At 40.1% G+C, this 27,793-nt stretch overlaps 1 protein-coding gene across 1 annotated transcript; it reads left to right on the top strand.

The window, feature by feature from the left end:
• PLAC8 (placenta associated 8) lies at positions 1-27,453 on the top strand. The gene is made up of 5 exons (XM_066386141.1): positions 1-151; positions 16,469-16,597; positions 18,332-18,456; positions 25,079-25,193; positions 27,245-27,453. Exons 2-4 carry the CDS (start codon positions 16,498-16,500, stop codon positions 25,181-25,183), a joined length of 330 nt encoding a protein of 109 aa, XP_066242238.1. The 5' UTR covers positions 1-151; positions 16,469-16,497; the 3' UTR covers positions 25,184-25,193; positions 27,245-27,453.
• Positions 27,454-27,793: the final 340 nt, after the last annotated feature.

Below are 27,793 nucleotides of genomic sequence, written 5' to 3'. Positions count from 1 at the left end.
ATTTCTTTCCTCCAGTCCCACCTCCTAACTTCCCCACCCCTGACCCCACCCTTGGTGATTACAACCGGAGGCTGAAGCAGCACAGCAGTTGTACTCCTGAGCCTGCCGCTGGTTGCTCTGGCTGCTGTCCTCTGCAGTTAACCTTTGTGTGGTAAGTATTTTTGCGATTCAGAATGCCTTTTCCATTTTACAAATCTTTTGTCTTTCTCTCCTACACTCTTTCAAAAGAGAAAATGTGATTAAAGAAATAATAAACTATAGAGCTAATAAAACCCTACAGTGTAACTAACATAAACTAAGGCAAATGAAATAGATGTTAACCTAGGATAAACTTTTAAAAACCCACACATCTGCCACATGCAATTGTCTTTTAAATTCAGTTTGGCAGTAGTGATTCTTAAGTCTGTGAATATCGTGACTTTTTTCTTTAAAATGTGCCACTAGAAGATAACAGTTTTTAAAAAAGATTTTATTTATAGATTTTACAGTGGGGTGGGGAGGGAGCGAGAAGTATCAACTCATAGTTGCTTTACTTTAGCTGTTCACTGCTTGCTTGTTGCTTGTTGTATGTGCCTTGACCAGGCAAGCCCAGGGTTTCGAGCCAGAGACCTCAGTGTTCCAGGTCAGCACCTTTTCCACGGCACCACCACAGGCCAGGCAGATACATTTTTTGAAGAAGAAAAAAATGTTCTTTTTTTATTAAACAGAAAAAAAACCTTCTTTTCACTTTTTTTTTCCTAAGGGAGACAGACAGACAGACAGACAGACAGGAAGGGAGAGAGATGAGGAGTACCAACCCATTGGTTGCAGCACTTTATTTGTTCATTGATTGTTTCTCATACATACATGCCTTGACAGGGGTAGGGGATAAAGGTAGATTTCAACGGAGCCAGTGACCCTTGCTCAAGCCAGCGACCTTGGGCCTAAACCAATAACCTTTGGGCTTAAGCCAGCGACCATGAGGTCACGTCTATGATCCTGTGCTCAAGCTGGCAACCTCGGGGTTTTGAACCTGGGTTTTTAGCATCCCAGGTTGATGCTCTCTCTATTACACCACTACCAGTCAGGCAACATTCTGAAAATTTTGATGATTGTATGGTTAAAGATCAGCACTATCTTAACTCCATTACTTTCATCACCAGTACAATTTGGAGGACCGGAATAGAAGGGACTTTTTCCTCCACATTATAAAACAAACTTTAAAATCATCCAACAAACTTGACTGTTTACCAAATGAATAAATAAATAAATATCAAGCCCTTTTGAGATGTTTTGTAGCAAAGTGGATGCAGTCACTAGCTGTATTGATTCTCCAGGTAAGTGCTCTTCAGCCTACATGATTCAAAGGACAGGTAATTCCCATTCAGATTTGACTTACTGCAAGATTTAAAACACAGTGCTATACTTTATAGGTCTTTTGGTTTTTTAGCCAAGATATTGCATCTGAACATTTGCAGGTCTGCAATGCCTGTCTATATGACCAGATAGCAGATATGCTAAGTATAGGTAGAGCCAAGCCTTCTGCAAGTTCAAGAGTTGGTGATACCTTTTGGGGTTCCTCTGCTGAACTGCTATTTGAGACAGAAGAGTTCCAAGAAAGATGTGAAGAAACAGAATAAAAACAAGATTTGAGTCTGCAGAAATATATAATTGCTTATGTGAGGAATATGGTTTTAGTTGAGTGTTTTCAGTATATCTGCATACAAATCGGGACTTTTAAGGGAGTTCAAAAGATTCATTCACTCAATCAATGATATTTCAACCTTTAATTCTACAGACAGAAATAAATTGTAAGATGAGCTAGAAGAACACAAATTAAATGTTCTTAGAAAGAAAGACTCTTTCTTCTCCTTTACACCAACTCAAGTCATGGTAGAGGTCTCAACTAACCAGATCATAATTGTTAGCTGAAGCACAGTGATCAGATACCTTTTTTTTTTTTTTAAAGAGATGAATGCTTGTTCCCCAATTATAACAAACAAGAGAAGCAGCCTCCTCTACACTATAAGAGAAATGGTTTTATTGCCACATTTGGGAGTATCCTCATGAAAAAGTGGTCCTGTCACAAAGTATTTTTTTTTATTAGATCGAATGGAAGGTCATATACATCAGAAGTTTCAGTAGTGGTTTGGTTTGTATGGTGGATTTACTAGAAGTTTTTTCTTTTGATATTTTTGTGATTATTTTTTAGATTGTCTTCATTGATCATGTTATGATGGCTAAATTTTTTAAATTATACATGTGTGGGGTGAAAATGTAAGTAGATGAGGAAACTACTTTTGTATAAAAGACTTAAGTTCCACTATTTCAAAACTCAAATCATCATTCTGAATAGAATCCTTTACTACAGTGATTCTCAATCTTCAGTGCACCTTGTAATCTCCAAGGAAGCATTAAAATATCAATTCAAAGGCCACTAATCTCTTCCATTCAGACCAATGGATCAGAATCCAAATAGAGCCAAGTGGTTGGCATTTTTAAAAAGTGAACTCACAAAGTTATCTAAGGTTTCAGTTCTTTTATCTCTGTTGACTAGTAATTTAGGTTACTTAAAATTAGCCTCCGCAGGGTTTCACTGAATTCTTTTGTTGTCACAGTGGGTGGGTTTTGTTAACTCTCAACATAAAAGTTTTCCAGTCTCTGTGGCTTGGAAGTCCAGGACTTTGATTAGTCACATATAATCCATAGTGTTACACAAAGTGTACTGCTTCACAAAGCAGTGTCAGTTTGTTTTAAATGGACCATTTAAATAGCAATTGTAGCCTGGGTTGGCTATTTCTTTTCTTTAAATGTCCCCACTGGTCACCTGCTAAATCAGTTTTAGAACTGTTTTCTCAGGAAAACAAAGGCTTTCCTGCAGGTTTGCTTTAGCTTATCTCCATGTTGAATTAGGATAGCCATTGATTAGCTCACCTCCATGCTACTAATGTGGTCTTCTGTTCAGCTGTGTTGTTCTGGTTGCATCTTTTAATTTTTATAACAATGTATTTGACCTATGTGTCTTTTCCTCTGCATACCTGTTGCTATATACAGTAAGCAACGCTGGTTGGGAATCTGAGCTCAGGTTCTTGCCAAAGACTTCTATTTAGCCTCACAGCTGTCCAATTCTTATCAAACCCCAGCTGGTAAAAACACTATTCATGGAGGATTGTCAAAGAAAATGTGTCCATATGTTTCTCTGAATAATCAAAATAATCTGATTTTTAATCTTGAATCATCCCAGATTATTAGAGAGGTAAGTATTTAGAGGAGACCATTTTCACTTCTCATATATTGCTTTCAGGAATTCTACCCCAACCTTGTGTTTTAACCTTATATTAAGAAATAAGCTCAGGAAAACTACTTTTCTGTTTATTGCAGAGAAATTGTTAAAGTCCTTGACCATTTCATATCATATATCATCTCCTTTATGAGGGCCTTAATAAGGAATTTACTGGGTCTCAACTTGTTTTTATTTTATGGAAGTGGTCAATCTCTTAAATGTTAAATCTCTTCACTTTGCCTGGTAGGAAGTTCAGAGTCTAATTTGCAGCCGATGTCTAGCACTGGACAGGAACCTTAAGGCATGCACAAAATTTGCCTCAGGCTCTTTTTCCCCTGTATCTGATTTCTTCATTTTTTATTTTGTATCTTGTTATTGTCTATGTAAATTTGTAAACTGCTCAACTCTTCTTAATAAGATAACGGTATAAATCAGAGTTTCTCAGCCTTGATACTGTTGGCCTGAATAATTCCTTATTGGCAAGAATGGGCAGGTAGGAGAGAGGGAGTGAGGGGGAGGAGTAGGGAGGCAAACGGGGAGAGAGAGAGGAGGCATCCTTGGTCTCTACCTACAGCTAGTGCTCGACTTACAACCACGATTGGTTTCGACAGACCAGTCGTAACACGATTTGGTCATAAGTTGAGTAGGCTATATGTACAGTACTGTGAAATGATGTTATAAAAATCTTTAAGTCATATTTTATCATAATTTTCTTTCATTATTGTTATATATCATAATTTTCTTTGTTCATTTTATGCCATTTGTATCATCTTTACACCATTTTGTTTCTTATTTTTACATTCATCAGGTTTAAGTAAAACACTGCATTACCAGTTCAACTGGTTTAATATTTGCAAAGACAATTTCCTCTTGGTAGACATCTTGGAAGGGGTTTGATGAAAAATATCCAAGACATAAAACACAAATTGCTGTACCGAGTCTGGGATAACAGTTGAAATGGTGCACGTGGAGATGGTAATGCTGCCGGAAGCTGGTCTGCACTGTCCTACACCCAGCTGGGCAATGCTTGTGCTGCCAGACGCAGAGCAGTGGTGGCTAGCGATTGTGGTCATAAAGTCGAATGGTCGTGCCTGACCAGGCGGTGGTGCAGTGGATAAAGCATTGGACTGGGATGCCAAGGACCCAGGTTCGAGATCCCAAGGTTGCCAGCTTGAGTATGGGCTCATCTGGTTTGAGCAAAAGCTCACCAGCTTGGACCCAAGGTCACTGGCTCGAGCAAGGGGTTACTTGGTCTGCTGAAGGCCCGTGGTCAAGGCACATAGGAGAAAGCAGTCAATGAACAACTAAGGCGTCGCAATGCACAACGAAAAACTAATGATTGATGCTTCTCATCTCTCCGTTCTTGTCTGTCTGTCCCTGTCTATCCCTCTCGCTGTCTCTGTAAAAAAAAAAAAAAAAAAAAAAAAGTTGAATGGTTGTAAGTTGCATAAGTTGTAAGTCGATCAATATTTGTACTAACTGCCAATAGCAGTTCTCCCTCCCACCTTCTACTTCAAGTTGAGACAACCAAAATGTCACCAGACATTACCAGATGTCCTCTGGGGGGAAAATCACCTCTGATTAAAAAATCACTGGTATAAATGAATGAATAAACTGGGATTAAGCATGTAAGAAAAGAAGTTTTCCTCCACCCTCTTAAAGTCCCTGGCTGGGTCTGGAAATTAAACTGACAAAGACAAATTAACAAAAGAAAAGCATACAAATTGTATGGAATTTTTACGTGTACACAGGAACCTTCATAAGAGAATGAAAGACCCAAGGAAATGAAGGGCAGGGCAGGAAGCCTTTATACCTTTTAGACAAAGAAACAATAAATTTGTGAAGAATTGACAAGACAAGGGAGTTGTCCAAAGGGTACTAAATGGCAGGGAAATAACATAATTTGTTTATTGTCAGCCCTGAATTTCCTGTCTCTATTGATAAGAATGCCTCCCTTCTTCTTAGTTCATGGAAGTACCTTTCAGAAGACAGATTTATCTCTTACTTCTAAGGAGGAAGGATGAGGAGAGGGAGTCAGAATGACTTTCCTGTCTCTGCTTTTTTCTCAGACTTCTTCAGTTTAAGATATTCAACATGCCAAGGTGCTACATTTTAGGGTAGCATGTCCTAGACCTTATCAAGTGCTAGGCTATGCATAGGTCACTGTCTCTGCAGGACACAAAGAGGATGAAGCCCAGTAAATTGCCCCCAGAGAAAAAAAACAACCAACACATCAAAAAGAACAAAAAAAATTTAAGTGCTTAGAATGCACATATCTAAATCTCATATCTGAAGTTAGTCATATACCACATAATATTTGGGTCGATGATGGACCGTATATATGACAGTGGTCTCATAAAATTATAACGAAGCTGACATTTTTCTGTTGCCTCATATGTTGTTTAAAATTGTAGCAGAACACATTACTCGCGTGCTCATGGTGATGCTGGTGTAAACAAACCTCGTGTGCTGCTAGCCGTACAGAACTGTAGCACATACAATTATGTACAGTCCATAATACTTGGTTGATAACGATGATAAGTGACTGTGTTACTGGTTTGTATATTATTTTCCATGCCATACTTTTATCATTTTAGAGTGTACGCTTTCTATTTATAAAACAGAAGTTTACTGTAACACGGTGTGTGCTGTGTTTGCCAGCAGCCTCATACAGCTTGTGTTTACTATGTCTCTTCATCACATCATTTTCTCTCCTACTTGATTTAACGTCTTGTTTTTGTACAGTGACATGCTGTGCAGGTGTGTAGCCTGGCAACAATAGGCTGTCCCATAGATCCTAAGTGTGTAGTAGGCTTTATCAGCTAGGTTTGTGTCAGTGCACTCTATGTTGTTTAATAAAATCTCCTAATGATGCATTTCCCAGAACGTATTCCCATCATTAAGCAGCCCATGACTGTTTAGCTTCTAGTAGCTTTCTCAGTAACCCTGGGAAGAAGGAAGATAAGATACTTTCATTGTCATTTAGAGTAAAGAAACAGAAGTAGCCAAGTATCAATGCTATAGTTAGAGCCCAGTGTCCTAACCTCAAGCGCAAGGGGCTTCCCACTACATCATAAAAGTGATGAGCCAGTTCGGAGGAGGGAGAGAGGCAAATCCAATTTGCAGGATTAGGAATGGCTTCGGGGAGAAGGTGGCATTTGAGATGGGATATTAACAGGTTAAAAGGGAAACAGGAGGCCGTAACTCACAGCAGAACAGTGTAGAAGGAATGCCTGCAGAGTGGCGAGGAATCTGGTCTGACAAACGAAGAACAAAATGGTAATAAAAAGACTAGAAAAATAGAGTGGGTCATGTTGTAAGGCGCTTCCGAGGTCAGGCCTAGAGGGTTTGGATGTGAAAGTGTAGTTTTCCCATAGAACCATGCATGCCTGACACCAGTTGAACACTTTATAAAAGTAGGGAAGCTTAATGAATTAGGTCACCAGAGACATTAGTGATAGTAAAATGACAGTGGAGAGATGAAAGGACCCAGTGTATCTTATGTTGTTCATCCCTACTCTTACTCAAATTAAACACTTCAGTAAACCAAGTCCCCTTTACTTTCTTGATGAAAGAAGGATTACTGGACTTTTCAGGTGTCAGAAAAATCCTCAGTCTTGCACTGTCAGCAGCACAAATACTACTAAGGGAGCTTTTCATTTAAGCATTGGCAGGCCTGAGCACAATTTTTAACATGAGGAAAAATGTTTTTGGAGTGGCATTATGTTTATAGAAATCATTTCACTTAAATTAGGAAATGCCATATCCTCAGTTATGCATAATCATGTTTTAATTTTATTATGCATAATCATGTTTTAATTTTATTATGCATAAGCGTTTTCATAGAATTTCAGAAGTGACATTGCAGGAGAGGACAGTTTTCCCTCTACTCTTCTAAGATCTTGTCTGAGCACCCCCCATCTCCACCCGCCCCGTAACCAAAGACAGAGTAAAACAGGGAAAACAAACAAAAGTTTATTAACATGTAAATCTCATATAGATACCCAGGGAAATGACTACCAGAGATAGCTTAGAACTCAGGTTTAAATACCATCTTCAGGCAAAAGAGAGAAGGTGTGGGGGAGGTGACAGGGATACAAGAGTAAGGTTTGCTACACAGTTTTCAGCCGGCACCTTCTCCATCCTAAGAGTTTCTTTTTTTAAAAGATTTTATTTATTCACTTTTAGAGAGAAAAGAGAGAACACCTTCTCCATCCTAAGAGTTTCTTTTTTTTTTAAGATTTTATTTATTCACTTTTAGAGAGAAAAGAGAGAAGGAGGGAGGAGCAGGAAGCATCAACTCCCATATGTGCCTTGACCAGGCAAGTCCAGGGTATTGAACTGGTGACCTCAGCATTCCAGGTCAATGTTTTATCCACTGCACACCACAGGTCAGGCAAGAGCTTCTTGAGATTTAGAGTCATCCTTCTCTTCCTGGCACTACTGAGAGAGACTCCCTGACAAAGGAAGGTTGCTTCTGTAAGTGTAAATTTCCCTTGAAAGGTAACTTCCACTCTGTTTTCAGAGTTCCTGCTGCACCTACTGTTTCTCAAAATAACCCTTACACCAAAGAGGTATATTTTGGGATGGCATTTTCTGGTCTACATCATAACGAGGCGGGACCTGAGCATGATGCAGAGACTGCAGATTTCCGTAGAGACCCAAAGGTGCTAAGCTAGGAGGCCGGGGAGGCGGTAGACAGCTGGCTGCAGATGCCTACTCAGACCCAGGACTAAAAGACAGGCCTGAAGTGGGATTTGGGGTGCTAGAGAAGAAGCTCAAAGTGGCTAAAAAAAAAAGCAGGGCCTACTGTCTGACAGTGGGGCAAAGGTGCATGGTTGCCATAACAAGAAGTAACAAGAAGGTATCTTAAGACCGACAAACAAAGCAGTTAACTCCACAGACTATATAAAACAATTTATTACAGGGTCATTCATTTACTTGTGGGAATTTTGGGTTGGAGCAGAAAAGACAATTCAGCTGTCTTCCCAGATTCTTCTTCTCTACAGATTTCTGTTACAGTACTTTTTTATGGTATAACTCAGGTACTAATGATTGACAAGACAAAGGGACAAAGAATACAGTAGTTCCTGGGCCAAACCTCCTAGTGGTCTTGATTGTTTATAATCAAACCTATTCTCAATTTGATATTTATCTCCATTGCCATTACTAACAAAAATATTTTTGGGTAGAGTGTAAGAAATACAGATAATGATCAACTAGGGAGCTCTGATATGCTTGCTCAAGACAGTGAAGTTGGTCAAAGGAGACAGCATGAAACTTAAAAATGAAATAAAATCCGGGACACAGAGATGAATTTAGCTCACATCTACATATATACAACCTACTCAATTGACTATATTTTATCTTCTTGTTTCAGAAATGGGTTGCATATAACCCATGGAATTATTTTGTAGGAAGCTGAAAGTCAGAGGATATGAACAGAGAAGAAAGTAGGTGATGGACTTGCCCTAACCAGATAGCTCAGTTGGTTAGAGTATTGTCATGAAGCACAGAAGTTGCCTGTTCGATCCCCAGTCAGGGCACATACAGGAACAGATGTTCCAGTCTCCTTCCTGCTCTCTCCATTCCTCTTTATAAAAGAAAGAAAGAAAGAAAGAAAGAAAGAAAGAAAGAAAGAAAGAAAGAAAGAAAGAAAGAAAGAAAGAAAGAAAGAAAGAAAGAAAGAAAAGAAAAGATGAAAATTGAGGGAATTAAGAGGCCTGGCATGCCCAGAGCGAGTGATAGCTGTTTAAAACTCCTTCCAAAACGACATGAGATTTGGCATAGTGAAAGAGCATGGACATGGGCTTTAGCTCGCCTAGCTTTGAACCTGGATGAGCTACCTGACTTCTCCAAGTATGGGATTTCACCATAGCAGAAAAGATTGAGACTAGAATCTGTTAGCATGAAAACTGGCAGGAGAAAGGGCTCAAAAAATTTCAGTTTTCCTTCCTTTATCCAGGAATAAACAATTGTGTGTTCCCAGGGGAAATGCTCTTACAGTAATTTAGATAGAAATCAACCATTGCTGACATTTGGGTTCTTTGGACTCTGATCACTGGAGGAGTGAGAGCTTCCTGCACCAGCACAGGGACCTGCACTGGGTTGGCCTTCTCCCCACCACTTCCCACTCCTGTAAACATAGGCAGCAGTTATCTGCTTGTTCCCACACTGGTATCTACCACTAACGGCACTCCCTCAACCCTCCAGATAAAATACACAATGTCCCGTGAAATTTGAATTTCAAATAAGAACAAAAAAATTTTAATATAAGTATGTCTAACATTTTGCATGAGACATTATTCAAATTTAACTGAATGTCTTGTATTTATTTTCTCAAATGTGGCAACTCTATTTAATATTTAACCATCATTTCTGTTTTCCTTAGTTTTAAACCTAGTTTTTTGCTCTCCAGTTTCTTTAGCAACCTATGGGTAGAAAAAAAATGTTGGCATTACCAAGTATTGGCAAGGATTTGGTGCGACTGAAACTCTCATACGTTACTGAAGGGAGTGTAAATTGGTACCACCACATCAGAATACTGTTTAGCACTACCTACTAACCCTGGGAACTAGCAATTCTACCCCTAAGTATAGATATAACAAATACATACATGGTCCAGCTGAAGTTATGTACAAGAATATTCATGATAGCACTATACTATTTGAAATAGTCCAAACTAGAAGCAATATAAGGGTAGAATGGATAAATAAATTGTAGTATATCTATATAATAGAATATTATACAGCAATAAGAATGAATGAATTATTGCTGCCTGACCAGGTGATGGCGCAGTGGATAGAGTGTTGGCCTGGGATGCAGAAGACCCAGGTTCAAAACCCTGAGGTTGCCGGCTTGAATGTGCTACAACTAAGAATTGATGCTTCTCATCTCTCTACCTTCCTGTGTGTCTGTCCTTGTCTCTCCCTCTCCCTCTCTCTTTCTCTCTTGCAAAAAAAAAAGAAAAAAAGGACGAATGAATTATTGCTACATCCAACATGGTTGAATCCCACAATCATGATTTTGAACAAAAAAAGCCAGGCACACCAATACACAGGCAAAATGAGCCTCTGGTGTTAGAAGACAGGGCAGAGATTGCCTTTGGATAGAGCGTTAGGCTCCCTGGGAAGGTAAGGAGGGGTTCTGGGGTGCTGGTAATGTCCTAGTTCTTGAATCAGGTTGTGGTTACAAGAATTGTTCACTTTGTGAAAGTTCATCAACATGCTTATGATTTCTGTACTTTACTGTGTATACATACATTACACTTTAATTAAAAGTTTACTTAAAGAGAAAAAAATAGTAGAAATGGATAGGTTAAAAGTAGTAGAACTGGATAGATCAATGTGGGAACAATAAGCAGAAGGAAAAGAGGCAGGTTTGGAGTTGGGGGTGGACCAAGCAGGACTTGCCACACAGAAGAGGAATTTCAGAACAAGATGTGAATAGATCCATAGGGATATTGGAGTCATGTAATAATTCCTGAGTTCTAGTGCTTGCAGTTTGAACACTTCTGGACTAAGAAACAATGTGTTCCTTTTCATTCCTCACCGGAACTGCTTGTCACTTCTACTGCAGACAGGACTTATGTATCTGCTGGGAAACTGACTTAGATACCGATACTGACATTTTATGGTGCTGTTTGTGTTCTCTAAACCAGTGGTTTTCAACCTCCAGTCCACAGACCACTGTCACTCTGCCAGAAACTTTCTGCTGGTCTGAAAAAGAGTTTCCTGATAAGATAACCATCCTGATATTGTATGAAGATTACAGAGTTTATAATCATTGGGTCTATAATCTTCATCGGACCAACAGTTAAAAACCACTACTCTAAAACATTGTCTCTTACCTCAGCACTGTTGACATTTAGGGCTAGAAAGTTCTTCATTGTGGGGGCTGTTATGTGCTTTGCAAGAATGCCTGACCTCTTACCCACTAGATCACAATAACACCTCACCCCCAGTTATGACAACTAAAAATGTTTCCAGACATGGGCAAATGTCCCCCGGAAGTTAAAATGATCTCCGATTGAGAATCAGTAATCTAACCTGTATTGTGCGGATTCTAGGGCAAGTTTCTGAGTGACTGGTCCCAGGCTGTTAAAAATAATACGTACACACATGCATAAACACATAAATAAATGCATAAAAAGAAGGCAAAGTTAGTCACAAACTATCTAGTTTTCTTCAGTTCCAAAATTTCCCTAAGAAGGAACACTCCAGGAAAGCGCTTACCTTTTATTCCTGAACAGGGCTTGCGCGTTTCAGTGGGCAAAGAATTGTAATTCCTGATTGACGAAGCTCAGTGGAGAGAAGAATAAAGGCTTTGGAGTCACACAGAACTGAATTCAAGTCCCAGCCCAGCCACTCTGTCGCTTTGGGCGTATGACTTATTGTCTGTTTCGTTCCTTTTCTTCTGTAGCCTTCTAGAAGAACTACCCACATATCACAGTATCTTGGAGTATAAAAGATGAAACGGTGGACAGAGGGATAGTATTTGTTTCCCTCTTGGGCCAAGGACTCTTTTTTACTTAACTAATATTCATAAAGCACCCTATAGCAGGGCTTTTCAAACATTAACTCATTTCATCCTTCTGACAACGTTATAAGCAAGGTACTGTTAATACCTATTTCACAGCTAAGGAAACTGAGGCACAGAAACTAGGCGACTAGGAAGAGGATGAGGGGCCATACTCAATCTTTGAGACAAGCCTTAATGTCTCATCTATAAATTAAAAAGGTTGAACTAACAATAATGATTTTTCCCTGCCGTTGACACTTAACCTTTTGTCTGCGGTAAAAAAAAGAAAAATTAACAAATTAATTTTTTAAAAAGGACTTATCAGCCTTAATTTCCTGAGTGCTGTGGTGTGCTGTGAATATTAAATAGAGATCAATATAAACTGGAGATCAAATATGAAAATGCTTTGAAAAGTACAATGTTCTGTACAAGAGTAAGCCATTGTCATACTGGCAAACATATCACGCTCAGGTTTTTTCCATTAACTGTCACTGGCATTTAGACTTTCTCTCGGCATATGGTGGTTTGCAGTTTCAAAGTGTCTTCACATACGTGATCTTATTTGAGCCTGCCAAACACAAGCAATGACTAAAATCCAAGCCTTCTGATTCATACGGCATTGGTCATCTTATCCCACACTCTCATTTGCCTTCTGGGTGCTGTGCTCCCAGGCACATTTTCATACCATTAAATCAGGCATAGGCCCTGCTACTTAGCAACACTTAATTTAAAATAGACACAAGGATGCATATGTCAGGTCATTGGCATATTATAGGAAACACAATGCTTAATTGACATAGTCTATTGACATAATCTCATTACATAAATACAACAATCCAATGAGAAAAGTCATATTATACTTATTTTTAAAATGTCAGAACCGAGGCTCAGAGAAGTTAGTATACTTGTCCAAGGGCACACACAGAGAGAAAATAGATTTAAACCCAGGTTTGTTTGTCTCTATGGTTCCTAATTATAATCTACACTCTGGTTAGTCAGAGTGTGGGCCAAACACCTACAGCATTGGCACTACCTGAGAACTTGTTACTGCAAATCTCAGGATGCATTCGGGACCTACTGAATCAGGATCTACATTCTAAAAGGATACATAGGTGGGCCCTGTGCACATTATAATTTAAGAACCACTGATCTCAGTTGCATCTCAGTATAGATTAATCCATAATATATAGAAGTGCAAAATCTATAAATAAACACATATGTACACACATACACTGCAGTATGTGTTTATAATATACTTCTAAACATTTTACTTTAAGAAAGGGAATTTAAGGATTTATAAGCATGTGCATGGGCTTCTGTGTTAGATTTGGAACTGAATTAATTGAATTAAGATGTACACAGTACAGCCTAATCAGGCGGTGGTGCAGTGGATAGAGCGTCAGACTGGGATGCGGAGGACCCAAGGTTCGAGACCTCAAGGTTGCCAGCTTGAGCACAGGCTCATCTGGTTTCAGCAAAAAGCTCACCAGCTTGGACCCAAGGTCGTTGACTTGAGCAAGGAGTTACTCGGTCTGCTGAAGCCCCATGGTCAAGGCACATATGAGAAAGCAATCAATGAACAACCTAAGTGCCACAACGAAAAACTGATGATTGATGCTTCTCATCTCTCTCCATTCCTGTCTGTCTGTTTCTATTTATCCCTCTCTCTGACTCTCCCTCTGTCTCTGAAAAGAAAAGAAAAAGATGTACACAGTACATACTATGATAGATGTGATTTGCTTATATGACAATTGAAGCATATGCCCATTGCTGGATTTATATCAGAACCTCTGATTCCCAAAACTTACTCACTGGTATTTTTTTTTTTTTACATCAAACCAACAAATTTTATCCTTACTCCAAACTACTCAGCACAACAAGTGTATGTGTCCAGAGCAGTACAAACAGTTATGAAAGGTATGAAGCCCTAGAAGAATATTTAAGATACAACCTTTGCCCCGATGTAATTTTCAGCTCCAAGTTCTCTTGAAAAGATCCTTAGCATGGTTTTTCATTTTGATATATTGGCTAAATTGACTGTGATTGGCTCTACTAAATTTTTTTTTCTAAAGATTTGTTTTTATTAAAGAAGTAATTTTTATTTTTTTTCTTTTAAAAATATAGCCATACTGGTAAATTTTTCTTTCTTTAATGGTACACATACACACACTCACACACATACATGTGCAAAGCAGCAACTATGTATATTTTAACTGGACTGATTTTCTCAGTATATTTGTTTAAAGTAATGAATAATTCAAACTTGAGTTGGAGCTATATTCTTAACAGTCAGACTTAAACAAAACATTGCCTATATAATTTACTCTTATCTATATCTATTTCTCTTATAATAGATTAAGTCCACATCATGTACCAACTCTGATCAAATGGTAACATCCAGTACAGTGTCAGAAAATAAGACATGTCCAAAGTGAAAGAGTGGGAAAACTGGGGGCTGAATGCAGTCCTACAGAACTGCAGAGACTTTATTCTTCTTCCCACTGAACTCCAATCAGGAATTGCAATGGTCTAGGATTCTAAGGTGCATCCAGTGGAAATAGCTTCTACATTCTGGGATCAGTTAGCAGTGTCTGCTGTGGGTACAGGAAAGAACTGTTGATAGACTACACAGTGCTCTCTCTACACATCAACCCTACCTCCTGCCCCAAAAAGATCGTGTCTCTACCGTTCTTCATGCATTTCCCAATCTTTCTTTTCCCTGGGCATTTCCTTGCACTCTTGCACTATATCCACACCTAGAATATTCTACTTTCTGTACCCAACAGAATACCATGACCTTAATCAGACTTCCACCTTCTCCAGAACTGGATGATAATTCTAGTTTTGCTAGTTTGGAAAACAGATCAACAACAACCAAATATAAATATATATGCATTCCCAGAGCATATGCTTGAAACTTCTCCACCTTGTGTCAGACGCTTCCCTTACCTCTCCCCAGGCAGGCCAAAGAGATTCTCAATACATACTTGTTTTTGTTTTTGTTTTTGTTTTTTATTACAGAGACAGAGAGTGAGTCAGAGAGAGGGATAGACAGGGACAGACAGACAGGAACAGAGAGAGATGAGAAGCATCAATCATTAGTTTTTCATTGAGCGTTGCAACACCTTAGTTGTTCATTGATTGCTTTCTTGTATGTGCCTTGACTGCGGACCTTCAGCAGACCGAGTAACCTCTTGCTGAAGCCAGCGACCTTGGGTTCAAGCTGGTGGGCTTTTTCCTCAAACCAGATGAGCCCGCAGTCAAGCTGGCGACCTCGGGGTCTTGAACTGGGGTCCTCTGCATCCCAGTCTGACGCTTTATCCACTGCACCACCACCTGGTCAGGCTATACATACTTGTTTTAACTGAAATTAAATACTACCACTTCCTTGTCTGAGCCTTGGTGGCTCAGAAGATAGAGCGTCAACCTGGAATGCTAAGGTTGCCGGTTTGAAATCCAGGGCTCTCCCAGTCAAGGCACATATGCCAAGCAAACAATGGACAGCTAAAGTGAAACAACCATGAGTTGATGCTTCTCATCCACCTCCCCCCTTCCCCATAAAATCAATAAGTAAAATCTTTTAAACAAATAAATAAATAAAAAGCAAGAGTTTTAACAACAACAACAAAATACTATCACTTCCTCTTTGGGTAACATCTGCCTTTCTGGGGCTGTGTAAGTGTGTCAGCAGTTTTCAGTCTTTTATTTTACTACTAGAAATTCCCACACAATGAGTTCTCAATTTCTCCTTATTCAAATTTCTGTTACACTCTCTCTGGCTTCCTAACTATACCCAGTACCAAAATGGGTATCAGTGAAATCTCAGAGGGATCAGTGTTTGGGAAGGGAATTGAAAAAAAAAATGCAATTTAGATTTAAAAGCAGAGTAGCAATAATACTGTTATGGCCCCCTCCACCGCACTCACTGTGTATCAATCCCTCACCCTTAAGAGGCACTTATTAAGTATACAGATTCCTCAGTCCCTTTCCAGGCTTATGAAATCCAGTATTCTAGGGATGTGTCATTCTTAACAAGTTCTTCAGGTGATTCTTACCCACACAAAGGTTTTAAAAATAGAAATATTTATTAACTATAAATGAGTTTTTATTGTATTTTATAAAGTTATACCGCACATGTTAGCTAGCAACATGACAGTGGTTTTCAAAGACAAAATGTCTGTAGACAGAAACCAGTGGAAAATATATGCTATGTAGAATATTTTAATCAATAAGACCCCATTACAACCAGAACTAAAAAATACTCCATCCAAAACCTTAAAAGTTTGTGCTTGATGCTGCACAAGTTTAAATTTACTTGATTAGGCAAGGCAAATACTATGCATTCTCATGCCTTTTAACCATGGCTTCTCTGCTATTCTATAGAACCATTTCAAATGCCAAATAGTGTTCAATATGATTGCCTTGAAAACAGAAAAATAAAATCATCTTGCTGATAAGTAAAAGGAAGGGGGGACCCAGAAAACCTGGGAAAGCAACCTTCATCCCCTTTCCTTTACGGTTTTAATTTCCAGGTATCGCCAATAGTCTGGAAATGTTATGCTGAGTTTGTTGGATGTGAGCTTCCTTAATCAGGAGAGGTGTGATGAAATGCCTTCTCACCTGGTACTAGAGTCTATCCAACCACTACAGTTAGGTGTTTAATATTTTTTGGTTTTGTTTTTACAGGCAGTGACCTCTTGAAATTATCCTTAAAAATGAACCCAGTTGTTACCCAGCCAGGATATGGTGCAAGGGCCACGATGAGCAGTGACTGGCAAACTGGCGTGTTTGACTGCTGCAGCGACATGGGGGTCTGTAAGTGCTCATCGTAATTGCTTTCTCCTTAACTGCTCGTAATAACGCAGATCACTAACATCATACACACTGCTTACTGATCCTATCATTGAGTTCCATGTTTAATTCTCTAACTCAGAAGTCACAAGCCGGAAGCCCATGGTGAATTGAGCCAGCAGGAGTGTTTTGTTTCTCCTGTATGGAATGAGCCTTCTTGATGTATGCATTTTAATCTAGTAGGAAACATCTACAAATCAGATTTCACACAAAAATCTAGCTTTCTGATCTAGATTCCCAGCTTCTCTTGAAATTTTGGAAAATCGGGAAAGATGAGTGAGTCCTCATTCTCACGTAGTCAGCCCCATTAAAACACGTGCACCCTACAGTTTGCCATATTTATATCCACTGTTTTGTGTTGGTGGGTTTTTTTTGAAACCTATTTAATTCATTTATTTTACCTGCCTGGCCTTGAGCTTGGGATTCTTGTTTAGCTCAATCACCTCTCTAGTATCACGTGTTCTCGACATGTTTCTCCAGTCTTCTATTTACATCTTCCTTTTCCTAACTCTGTTTCCTGTCTTTCAGTGATACTCTTGCAGCTGTTTTGTTTCAGGAAGCACTGTGGGTTGTTAGCTTTACTGACTTCTAGTTCTTTTTCACTGCCAAACACACTTTGCGTGAGAAAATTTTCCTTCTTTCAGAGTCCATTGCCATGCGAGTTGCAGACACTCTCTGTACGGACTATCTTCCAGTGCTTTTAAAAAACAACCTCCGTTTTCTTTTCTTTTCTTTTCTTTTCTTTTTTTTTTTTTTTTTGTAAATATCCTGGAAGTTCCAAGTTCATTAGAGATAGCCTTTTGCTTAAAACAATCAATCAATAAAACAGAAGCTTTCTTATCTAGGGTACAACCTTATCAAAACTCCGCCCCAGAGCCTTCCGAAATAGACTTTTACTCAGAGCGTGTTTGAGAAGTTTCCTGCTTGTTGCCATTTTCTAAGGCCCTTTTGTCTTATACATATATATATATATATTTAAACTTTTCACTGATTTGAGAGAGAGAAAGGAGAGAAAGAGTGAAGCATCAACTCATTGTTCCACTTAGTTCCACACTCACTGATTGCTTCTTGTATGTGCCCTGACCAGGGATCAAACCCACAACCTTGATGCGCCAGAATGATGCTTTATCCACTGAGCAACCTGGCCAGGGCCTTATCCAGATCCTTTAAAGTGAAATTGCAGTAAGCTTTTTAAGCTTTTGGTGCCAATAACCCTTAACTTCTGCTTGCTTCTACCCTCATCTCTGTCACTGGTTCTACGCTCTGCCTGCCTGACATCTAGAATCCGTTCCCTATTGCTTTTTTCATTTGGGCGCTAATGATTTTTCCACTTACCTATTTCTGACCCAGAAACTTTCCTATAGTTTTCAGAGGGCTTTTCAGACATCCTGACACCACAAATGTCCTATGCAAACATGACCCAAATGTAAACAAGGGCAGGGAATAAAGATAATTTTTTGCATGCTCAGATTGGCAAGACAAAATCTTTTACAATTAAATCTGACCTGATACAGTGACAAGCAAATTTTTCCCAGTTCTCAGACACAAGCAAGACATAAAGAGGCAGATGACCACACTGTTTTCTCAGAGGGCTCATTAGACTATTTCCTGAGTGAGCATCAATTTGATTTCCATATGATTTAGTAGAAACCATGATGACTTTGACTAATTCCTCTGTTTGGTTTCACCCTCACTCAGGCCTCTGTGGGACTTTCTGTCCTGTGTGCCTTTCATGTCAGATTGCCGCTGACATGAACGAATGCTGCCTGTGTGGATATTCTGTCGCCATAAGGACCATGTATCGAACCCGATACGGCATCCCGGTGAGTCACCCCGGGGTACGCCGCCAGGTGGGAGCCCAGACACCTGAGGGCTTCTCTTCCATCTGACGGGGTCTCCATGATTGCCCTCCTCACCTTCATGCCTTGACCTAGGCTTTTCTCCACTACCATCCTAACTTTAAAGTGATTTACAGGAATAGTGTGGCTATCTATATTTTGAAATAGATTAGTAATAAAATCTTCTATTGACCCAAAAATATGTCTTTGAAAAAGTTGCTAGAGGTGAATAAATGAGAAACAGAAGCCAACCCAGGACCCATCATCTCTCCTGGCTTCACTCAGGGTCAGACAGGATCCTGCAAGTCTGCAGTACCGCCTAGAACTTTGTTAACTCATAAGCTGGTGTTCCTATATTCAACGGGGAAGTAGCCCGTACCTAGAATATGCCCATTGCTATCACAGATGCTAGAGACACATCAGTGAATAAAAAAAAATCCAAATCCCTGTTTTCATGGAGTTTACATTCTTTTATTTTTAAAGACTTTTTAACATAATTTTAGATTTAATGAAGAGTTATGGAAATGGTACAAAGACTTGCTGAATACCCTTTGCTTAGATTCCCCAAATATGAAAACTTTGCCATGCTTGTTTTATTTTTCTCTTTATTCATCTTTTTTTTTTTTTTCTAAATCATTTGAGGGTAGATTACAAACTTGATGCAGTGTTACTGCCATTTTCAGTGTATTTCTTAAAAACAAGGACATTTTCTTATATAACCTTGGAAGAATTATCAAAATCAGGAATTTAACATTGGTAAATACTATTAGCTAGTCTATAGATTTTATTTAAACTTTATCAATGATCCCAATACAACCTTTCTTTCTTTCTTTCTTTTTTAAGTGAGAGGAGGGAAGATAGTGATACAGAGTCCCGCATGAGCCCAAACTGGGATCCACCCAGCAACCCCTGTCTGGGATCAATGCTCTGTCTATTTTGGGTAGATGCTCACAACTGAGCTATTTTTAGTGCCTGAGGTGAAAGCTCCATGGAGCCATCCTCATCCTGGGGCCGATGCACTTGAATTAGTCAAGGAATGGCTGCAGGAGAGGAAGAGAAGGAGAAAAGGGGGAAGAAGAGGGAAGGAGAAACAGATGGTCACTTCTCCTTTGTGCCCTGTCTGGGGATTGAAGCCAGGACTTCCACACACCAGGTCGATGCTGAGCCAACTGTACAGGGCCCCAATACCATTCTTTAGATGAGAATAAAATCAACCTGGAATCACACGTGTTCAGTCATCATACCTCTGTCATCTCCTACAATAAGAAACAGTTTCTGTCATTGTCTTTCTTTTTTTTTTAAGGAACACAAATCAGTTATTATGTAAACTATCCCTCAGCTCAGTTTATCAAATGTTTCCTCATTTTAGACTTAGGTTACACATTTTTTAGCAGAAACTCCACAGAAGCAATACTACGTTTTTCACACATCCTATCAGGAACACATGGCATCAATTTATCTTATTATGGGAAATCTTAACTTTTGTTACTTGGTTAAGACAGTGGTCTGCTATCTCCACTATAAAATGCTATTTTCCTCTTTATAATGGATAAGGATCTTGTAGGGAGATATAAATATCTTATTTCCCATCAAACTTTCACCCTCTAGTTCTAACACTCGTTGAAGATTCTTGCTTGAATCAGTTATGATGGTTGCCAGTGGTAGAACTTAACACTTTAACAGGAGAAGATAACTACAATATAAATAAGCAAAAGTATAATATATAGGATGGTGATGAGTGCTGCAGAGAAAAACAAGGCAAGGAAGAGGAATAGGGTGTTAAAGCTTCTAATTTTAAATAAGGTTATGAGGAAAGACCTCGGTCGGAAAGCAAAGACCTAAAAGAATGAAAGGGTGACTGATCTGGGAAAGGTCCAAGCAGAGCAACGAGATCGACCCAAGGCCTCGAGGAAGAATTTACCTGAAATGTTCCAGAAATAATGGGTGGAGGATAGGACTAGAGTGTGTAAGGGTGGAGAATAGAAGGTGATGTCAGAGCATTAGCAAGGGTCTTGTCGACTCTAGTAACTTTTACTCTGAGTGAACTGGGAAGTCACTAAAATGTTTTAAATCAAGACGCGACACGATGGATTCTTGTTGCTGAAAACTTAACCTCTACCCTACTCATTGCTCCCGTGTGATGAGAGAAAGTTATTATTAATTGTCCTAACCTTGGCTATCAATAATGATACCTTGCCTGACCAGGCAGTGGCACAGTGGATAGAGCGTCGGACTGGGATGCGAAGGACCCAGGTTCGAGACCCCAAAGTCGCCAGCTTGAGCGGGGGCTCATCCGGTTTGAGCAAAAAGCTCACCAGCTTGGACCCAAGGTCGCTGGCTCAAGCAAGAGGTTACTCGGTCTGCTGTAGCCCCACGGTCAAGGCACATATGAGAAAGCAATCCATGAACAACTAAGGTGTTGCAGTGAAAAACTGATGATTGATGCTTCTCATCTCTCTCTGTTCCTGTCTGTCTGTCCCTATCTATCCCTCTCTCTCTGTCCCTGTAAAAAATAATAATAATAATAATGATACCTTCACTGTGCTGGTGTAGTAAGTCACATATGGTAATGCATGGGAAAAGCTAGCACAGAGCCTGATAAGCAGTAAGTGCTCAATAGATAACTGTTATTATTTCTGTGCTTACCTCAGAAAGTGACTTGGCTGTTTCCTCAGGGCAGGGGTGAGTTCAGGGCCCTGGTTTCATTTCTCCATGAGACTTTCTCAACACTCCCTGCGCTCTCATACCCACTACTCACGAGGCAGCCTACCTCACAGCAGTTCTTAACTTCGTGACTGAACCACGAACCTCCTGAAATTAAGGGCAAGTGGCATGTGTGTGTAGTTATATGTCTGGGTGTGAGGGGAGCTTCTCAGAGTGGTCCCTGACCCCAAAGTGGAATAGGAGAAGGGGCACTTAGTTGGATTCTAGAGATAAAAGTTCTGGGAACAGCTCGGCAAGTAGCTAATTCTTAGACTCTCTGGTAAATCATTTGGCAGCATTGATTCCCTCACCTGTCTTGAAGAAGCTGTGCAAGATGATTCTAAAGTCATTTCTAGGTCCAGGACTCAATGATGAGTTTTCAAATAAGTGTATTTATAGATAATATTCTTCCTCCTTGTGACAGACTTTTACAGTGACGAGTAATTCCTAGGACTAATTTGTGTAATGCAGGCTTTCTGCTTTGTTTCCCTTTTACATCCATGCAAATCTTCATGTGGCTGCTACGATGCAGCCTCTTTGATCTGCCCCTCCCTTCATGGACACAGCCAAGACAGCACCCCATTAGGCCAGGAAGGGGCTCAGCCCCTGCCCTAGAGAAGGAGCAATAAAGGAGACTGAGGACCATGTGCTGGGATAGGACTTTGACATATCTGCTCATTTACTACTCCAGAGTTTCTGTGCTGCCAGGATTGTCATCTCTCTTCGTAGATATGGAAACCAGGCGTGAGGCAGGCTTAAGGTCACAGAACATGGAAATGCTGGAAATTGGGCTCAGGTTTAATCCGACTAACTCCAAAGGTCTGGTTTTTCTCCCTTTATCATCCTGCCTTCCTAAGTACATGTGTGGTCAACCATGTACCACAAGTCATTTATTTATTTGCTCAGTCAATGATTCTGTAACAGTGTACATAACAAGACTTTTTTTTTTTAAACCAGCAAAGTACTGGTTCAGTTTAACCCAATAGAGTGGTGAATTCAAAATCTTTCCTTTCTTTCTGTTTCTTTTCTTTTCTTTTTTAAGTGAGAGGAAGGGATATAGTGAGACAGACTCCCACATGCGCCCTGACTGAGATGGACCGGGAAACCCTTGTTTGGGGACAATGCTCAAATCAAATGAGCTATCTTCAGTGCCTGAGGCTGACACTCAGATCAGCCAAGCCACTGGCTGTGAGAAGGAAAAAAAGAGAGAAGGGGGAAAGAAAAAGAGAAGCAGATGGTTGTTTCTCCTGTGTGCCCTGACTGGGAATAGAACCTGGGACATCCATACACTGGGCCAACACTCTATCCACTGAACCAACCATCCAGGGCAAAATCTTTATTTCTGACCCCCATTTCCCGAGGAGCTATTCTGATCAAGGCATCTGTATCCCTTATTAGCTTCAGCATGATGTAAATTTGTAGTTCACTTCCTTTCCTTTTGAAAAAGAATATTTTTTCTTCTCTGTAGTCTCTGTTATCTATATTATGAAACAGACTAAGAATTTGGGTTTGTTTTCTATAGGTTTCACTACGTTTCTCAGCAAATAGTAGTGAGACATTTTTTTCCTCCTAAAAGTTACCTGAGCTAAAAGACAGGCACAGACATGCCAGAACAGAAAAGTAATTAGGTCCCATTGAATAAGACTACTTTCTTCTTAGTGGCATATTATATGTATTCAATAATGCTGGTTTAATAAAGCCTTAAAAGATAAAAAGAGCCTGACCAGGCTGTGGCACAGTGGATAGAGCGTTGGACTGGGATGCCGAGGACCCAGGTTCGAGACCCCGAGGTTGCCAGCTTGAGCTCAGGCTCATCTGGCTTGAGCAAAATAAAAAATGCTCACCAGCGTGGACCCAGGGTTGCTGGCTCGAGCAAGGGGTTACTCGGTCTGCTGAAGGCCCATGGTCAAGGCACATACGAGAAAGCAATCAATGAACAACTGAGGTGTTGCAACGAAAAACTGATGATTGATGCTTCTCATCTCCATTCCTGTCTGTCTGTCCCTATCTATCCCTCTCTCTGTCCCTGTAAAGAAAAAAAAAAGATAAAAAGAATGAAAAGTAAATAATGAATTAAAGACTAAGAAACTCAAATCCTATGAGTCAGGGTTACAGGAATTTGGACTATTTATTGGGGGAAAAGGGAAGGCTTAAATTGTCTCCAGGCTGCATATCCATCCCTCCTTCTAATGTCACAACGTTAGAAGAGTGTTAATGTTGTTATTCATTTTTCCACCTTTTTTCCCACATGCTTACTTCATTAAGGAAAATTAACATCACTGTTGCAATGAAATTTTTTTATTAAAACGATAGAGCACTCAGGCCCTGGCCAGTGGCTCAGTGGATAGAGCATCAGCCTGATGTATGGATGTCCCAGATTTGATTCCTGCTCAGAGCACATAGGTGAAGCGCCCATGTGCTTCTTCCTGCTATACCTCTCCACCTTCTCTCTCCCTTCCCCTCCTACAGTCAGTGAATTGATTGGTTTGAGTGTGAGCCCAGGCGCTGAGGATAGCTTCGTTAGAGCGCATCAGCCTTGGGTGCTAAAAATAGCTCAGTACTTAAGCATTAGCCCCAGATGGGGTTGCCAGGTGGATCCCAGTCAGGGAGCATGCAGGAGTCTGCCTCACAGTCTCCCATCCTCTCAAAAATAAAAAATAAAAAAAATAGAGCACTCATAATATCAATATTTAGGAGCTTATAACTCTTATAAGCTGAATCTATCACAACTATCTCTCTCCCTCTCTGCTCACAACTGTAAATTGGGGATTGCATTTACTCAACATTTTAAAAAAATTCATGCTATCAAAAAATGGGGCTTGAAATTATTTCAATCCATCAAGACATAGCATCATAGAATCTGGTTGTCAGATTAGAGCCCCTTGGATCACCCAGTACCTTCTGCAAAGGCATCTCTACCAAAGGGTCATTGAGAGCCCAAGTGGACCCTTCCAAAGACAGGGCCTTCAGAACTGTGCAAAGTAGCACATTGTATGGTTTTTCCAAAACAGTATTCATTCTCTTCTTTCTTTTCTTTCCTGTAATTATATATCTCTCCCTCACGTTGTACTTTCTCCCTTGCAGAACATGAAAGATGCCAATAAAAATGTCTAGAGAGATACATGATGAGGCTTGGTCTGGTATTGCTCACAAACTATAGAAAAATTGGTGCATTACACAACTGGCTTTAAAGGGAATCATTCCACAACAGATGCTAGAGGCCGGGCAATCATTGTAACCTGCAGATAATTTGAAAGGATGTAATATTATGTAAAAGGAATTGGTTTGGGAAGAGAAAGACCAAGCATTGTCACCAATTTCCTAAGTGATCTTAGCAAGTCTTTTTTTTTTTTTTTTCTTTCATTTTTCTGAAGCTGGAAACGGGGAGAGACAGTCAGACAGACTCCCGCATGCGCCCGACCGGGATCCACCCGGCACGCCCACCAGGGGCAACGCTCTGCCCACCAGGGGGCGATGCTCTGCCCCTCCAGGGTGTCGCTCTACCGCGACCAGAGCCACTCTAGCGCCTGGGGCAGAGGCCAAGGAGCCATCCCCAGCGCCCGGGCCATCTTTGCTCCAATGGAGTCTTGGCTGCGGGAGGGAAAGAGAGAGACAGAGAGGAAGGAGGGGGGGGGGGGGGTGGAGAAGCAAATGGGCGCTTCTCCTATGTGCCCTGGCCGAGAATCGAACCCGGGTCCCCCGCTGAGCCAACCGGCCAGGGCCTTAGCAAGTCTTTTAACTTCTCTGGCTCATCAGGAAAATGGAGATAATGTCACAGAATTCTCATGATCACCAAGTGACATAATGTATGTTTCAAAGAGGTTAGAAAAGCTATACAAATGCAAGGAATTGTGTGACTGTATTTATAGGCTACATGTTGACTCATTTGTCTGTTTTCTAACAGGGATCCATTTGCAGTGATTTCCTATGGCTGGCGTGTTTCCCTGTATGCACCCTTTGTCAACTCAAGAGAGATATTAATAAAAGAAAAGAAATGAATGCTTTCTAAAAGATGCTCGGTACGTTAGTAGAAATTCTTTGATTAATGATTATCAGAACAAATTTTCAAAGATATCTTTTATTTCCTTGGTACTCAGTCACAGGTACAGGAGATATCCCTTAACAGATGGAAGGCAATTGATTTTTTTTTTTTTTTTTTTTTGTATTTTTCTGAAGCTGGAAACGGGGAGAGACAGTCAGACAGACTCCCGCATGCGCCCCACCGGGATCCACCCGGCACGCCCACCAGGGGCAACGCTCTGCCCACCAGGGGGCGATGCTCTGCCCCTCCAGGCGTCGCTCTGCCGAGACCAGAGCCACTGTAGCGCCTGGGGCAGAGGCCAAGGAGCCATCCCCAGCGCCTGGGCCATCTTTGCTCCAATGGGGCCTTGGCTGCGGGAGGGGAAGAGAGAGACAGAGAGGAAGGAGGGGGTGGGGTGGAGAAGCAAATGGGCGCTTCTCCTATGTGCCCTGGTCCCCCGCACGCCAGGCCGACGCTCTACCGCTGAGCCAACCGGCCAGGGCGGCAATTGATTTTAATTGCCAGCCTACACCAGTCAGTTAGTAGTCAGCTTTGCAGACCCTGGATTGAAAAGACTAAGCCTGGTTGGATAGGAAAGAATTCTTTGACTTTTTAAAAATGTCTGCCACAACAGCAGTGACCTTGTGATGTACCAAATAAATGTGCCCTATGCTACCATGCCCATCTTAGGCAAACCATAACTTAAGGTAGTAGAAATATGTGCATGACTGGATATGCATCTGCTTAAGCCTAGATCTCAAGTCCACTGCTATGTTTGTATCAATACCATAATATGAAAATAATAATTCATACTCTAAAGTAGTGGGAAGCTCTTTTAGTCTCTATATGTTGGATATGGACAATTCACCCAGTTATCCAAAATTCCCAAAGCCCCCAAGATAAAGAGGAATTACTGACTTTTTGATGGCCATATTGTCAAAGTTGGACAGCTACCTAAGCTCTCCTGAAAGCATTTTTAATCTTCTCAGTTCTTCCTGTTTCTCTCAGGCAAGAGGGGAATGGCTATACTCAGTCCTGTCTTTCAATCTTCTGGTCAATCCCCATATAATTTGTAATCAAAGTTTAGTTTTCACATGGAAATGATTAGTCTCCATAAAAGTCTTGTCTCCTGAGAGGTTTTTGAGAGTGATCAGGATGGTGCTTCATGTGTATGATTGGTTGACGTTGATACAATCTGTCTCTTTCTAAACTATTTTTGCCACATGCAGCACAAATTAATGTCCTCTTCATGAACCATGCTTCAGTAGGTTGCATTTTTAGTACCATTTTAGTATCCTAGTATTTGCCTTCTGGTTGTTCTAAATGACTTCCTTCAAAAACTGGAGTACTTAACTCACTTTCAAGCAAAGTCAAGATAGGGAGTTTTCTTATTAGTTTTTTTCTTCCTAATTCCCTACCCCCCATGCATTGACTGTTTGTTACCTCCTTTGTCAAGCAGCGATGATTTTTTAAGGGCCTGTGTTAGCAACTTGACCCAGAATTTGATGCCAAAAGAGCCCTTAGGGGATTAGAATGTGGCAGTTGACTGGTCTAGTCATCCAGTCAATGAAAAAGATTGTTTTAGGTTCTTTGCCTTTTAGATACTATTACCATCGCATGTTTGATGATTCACTGTCATTTGGTAACAGAAGTTAATTCTGGAAATCTACAAAGCATTCTGTTGGTTCACTCAACCACCTAGCAATAGTGCCTGACACATAGTAGTCACTTAATAAATATCATAGAAGAAAAAGTGAATGTAACTTTCAAGTAAGAAAACAAACTAAGGCCCTAACCTAGGAGACTCATCTAAACCGTCACTGATGATTATGACTCTTCCTAATAGATTGTTCTAAACCAAGGGCCATTGTTTGATGTAGATTTTAAATATGTAATATTGTGGCAGTAGGGTAGGGATGGAGTGGAAGTTTTGATATTTGGAACAAGATAATGTAAAGAAAATTGAAACCAATATATCTTAATTCTTTTACTCACTCATTCTTTTCTTTCTTTCTTTCTTTCTTTCTTTTTTTTTTATGGTTCCTACAGGTAAAATGTACATTGTGGTGAAATAAAATGCTGGAATGAAATACTGCATGTGTTAAGCGCTATCTCACCTCAGATATTAGAAATTAATTCAACTAATCACATGGTTTCAAATGTCTTCAAAGCATTTTAACTTTCAGTTTATTTTTAAAGAAATATGTTTCCAGTGCTATTCTCTAAGATAAGTGCCATTAAAAAAAATTTATTTCTTCCATCATTCTTGTGTCTTTAATTACTGCTGCATGGGAAATCACACTATGCTTCTTTAAAAGATTAACACAAGGTTGTCAAATGTCAAAGTTGAACAATGAGTAGATAGACATGCTTTATTCTACTTTTCTACCTTTATATATGTTGAAAATGTTTACAAATATAAAAAATTTTTAATCTTGTTAAGTAAAAAGCTTTTGTTATTTTGGATTTTCCCTCCACCGGGAGGTCAAGTGTCAGCCTGTGCATTCTCTCATTCCAGGCAGAGTGGTTTCCTCCCTCTGGGAGCCTAAATGGCATTTGATACTTCTTCACATCCTCGTGAAGTTAAATCCACTCCAG

The sequence above is a fragment of the Saccopteryx leptura genome, chromosome 5, assembly GCF_036850995.1.
Source record: "Saccopteryx leptura isolate mSacLep1 chromosome 5, mSacLep1_pri_phased_curated, whole genome shotgun sequence".
Lineage (NCBI taxonomy): Eukaryota > Metazoa > Chordata > Mammalia > Chiroptera > Emballonuridae > Saccopteryx > Saccopteryx leptura.
Note: the sequence above shows the minus strand (reverse complement) of the source record. Positions and strands in the feature narration are given on the sequence as shown.

Bases quoted from the DNA above. Each gene is read 5' to 3' on its own strand.
- PLAC8 (XM_066386141.1), top strand. From the start codon at position 16,498: ATGAACCCAGTTGTTACCCAGCCAGGATATGGTGCAAGGGCCACGATG. The intron at 16,598-18,331 runs GTAAGTGCTCAT...ACCCTCACTCAG, and splicing joins CTGCAGCGACATGGGGGTCT to GCCTCTGTGGGACTTTCTGT. The intron at 18,457-25,078 runs GTGAGTCACCCC...GTTTTCTAACAG, and splicing joins GAACCCGATACGGCATCCCG to GGATCCATTTGCAGTGATTT.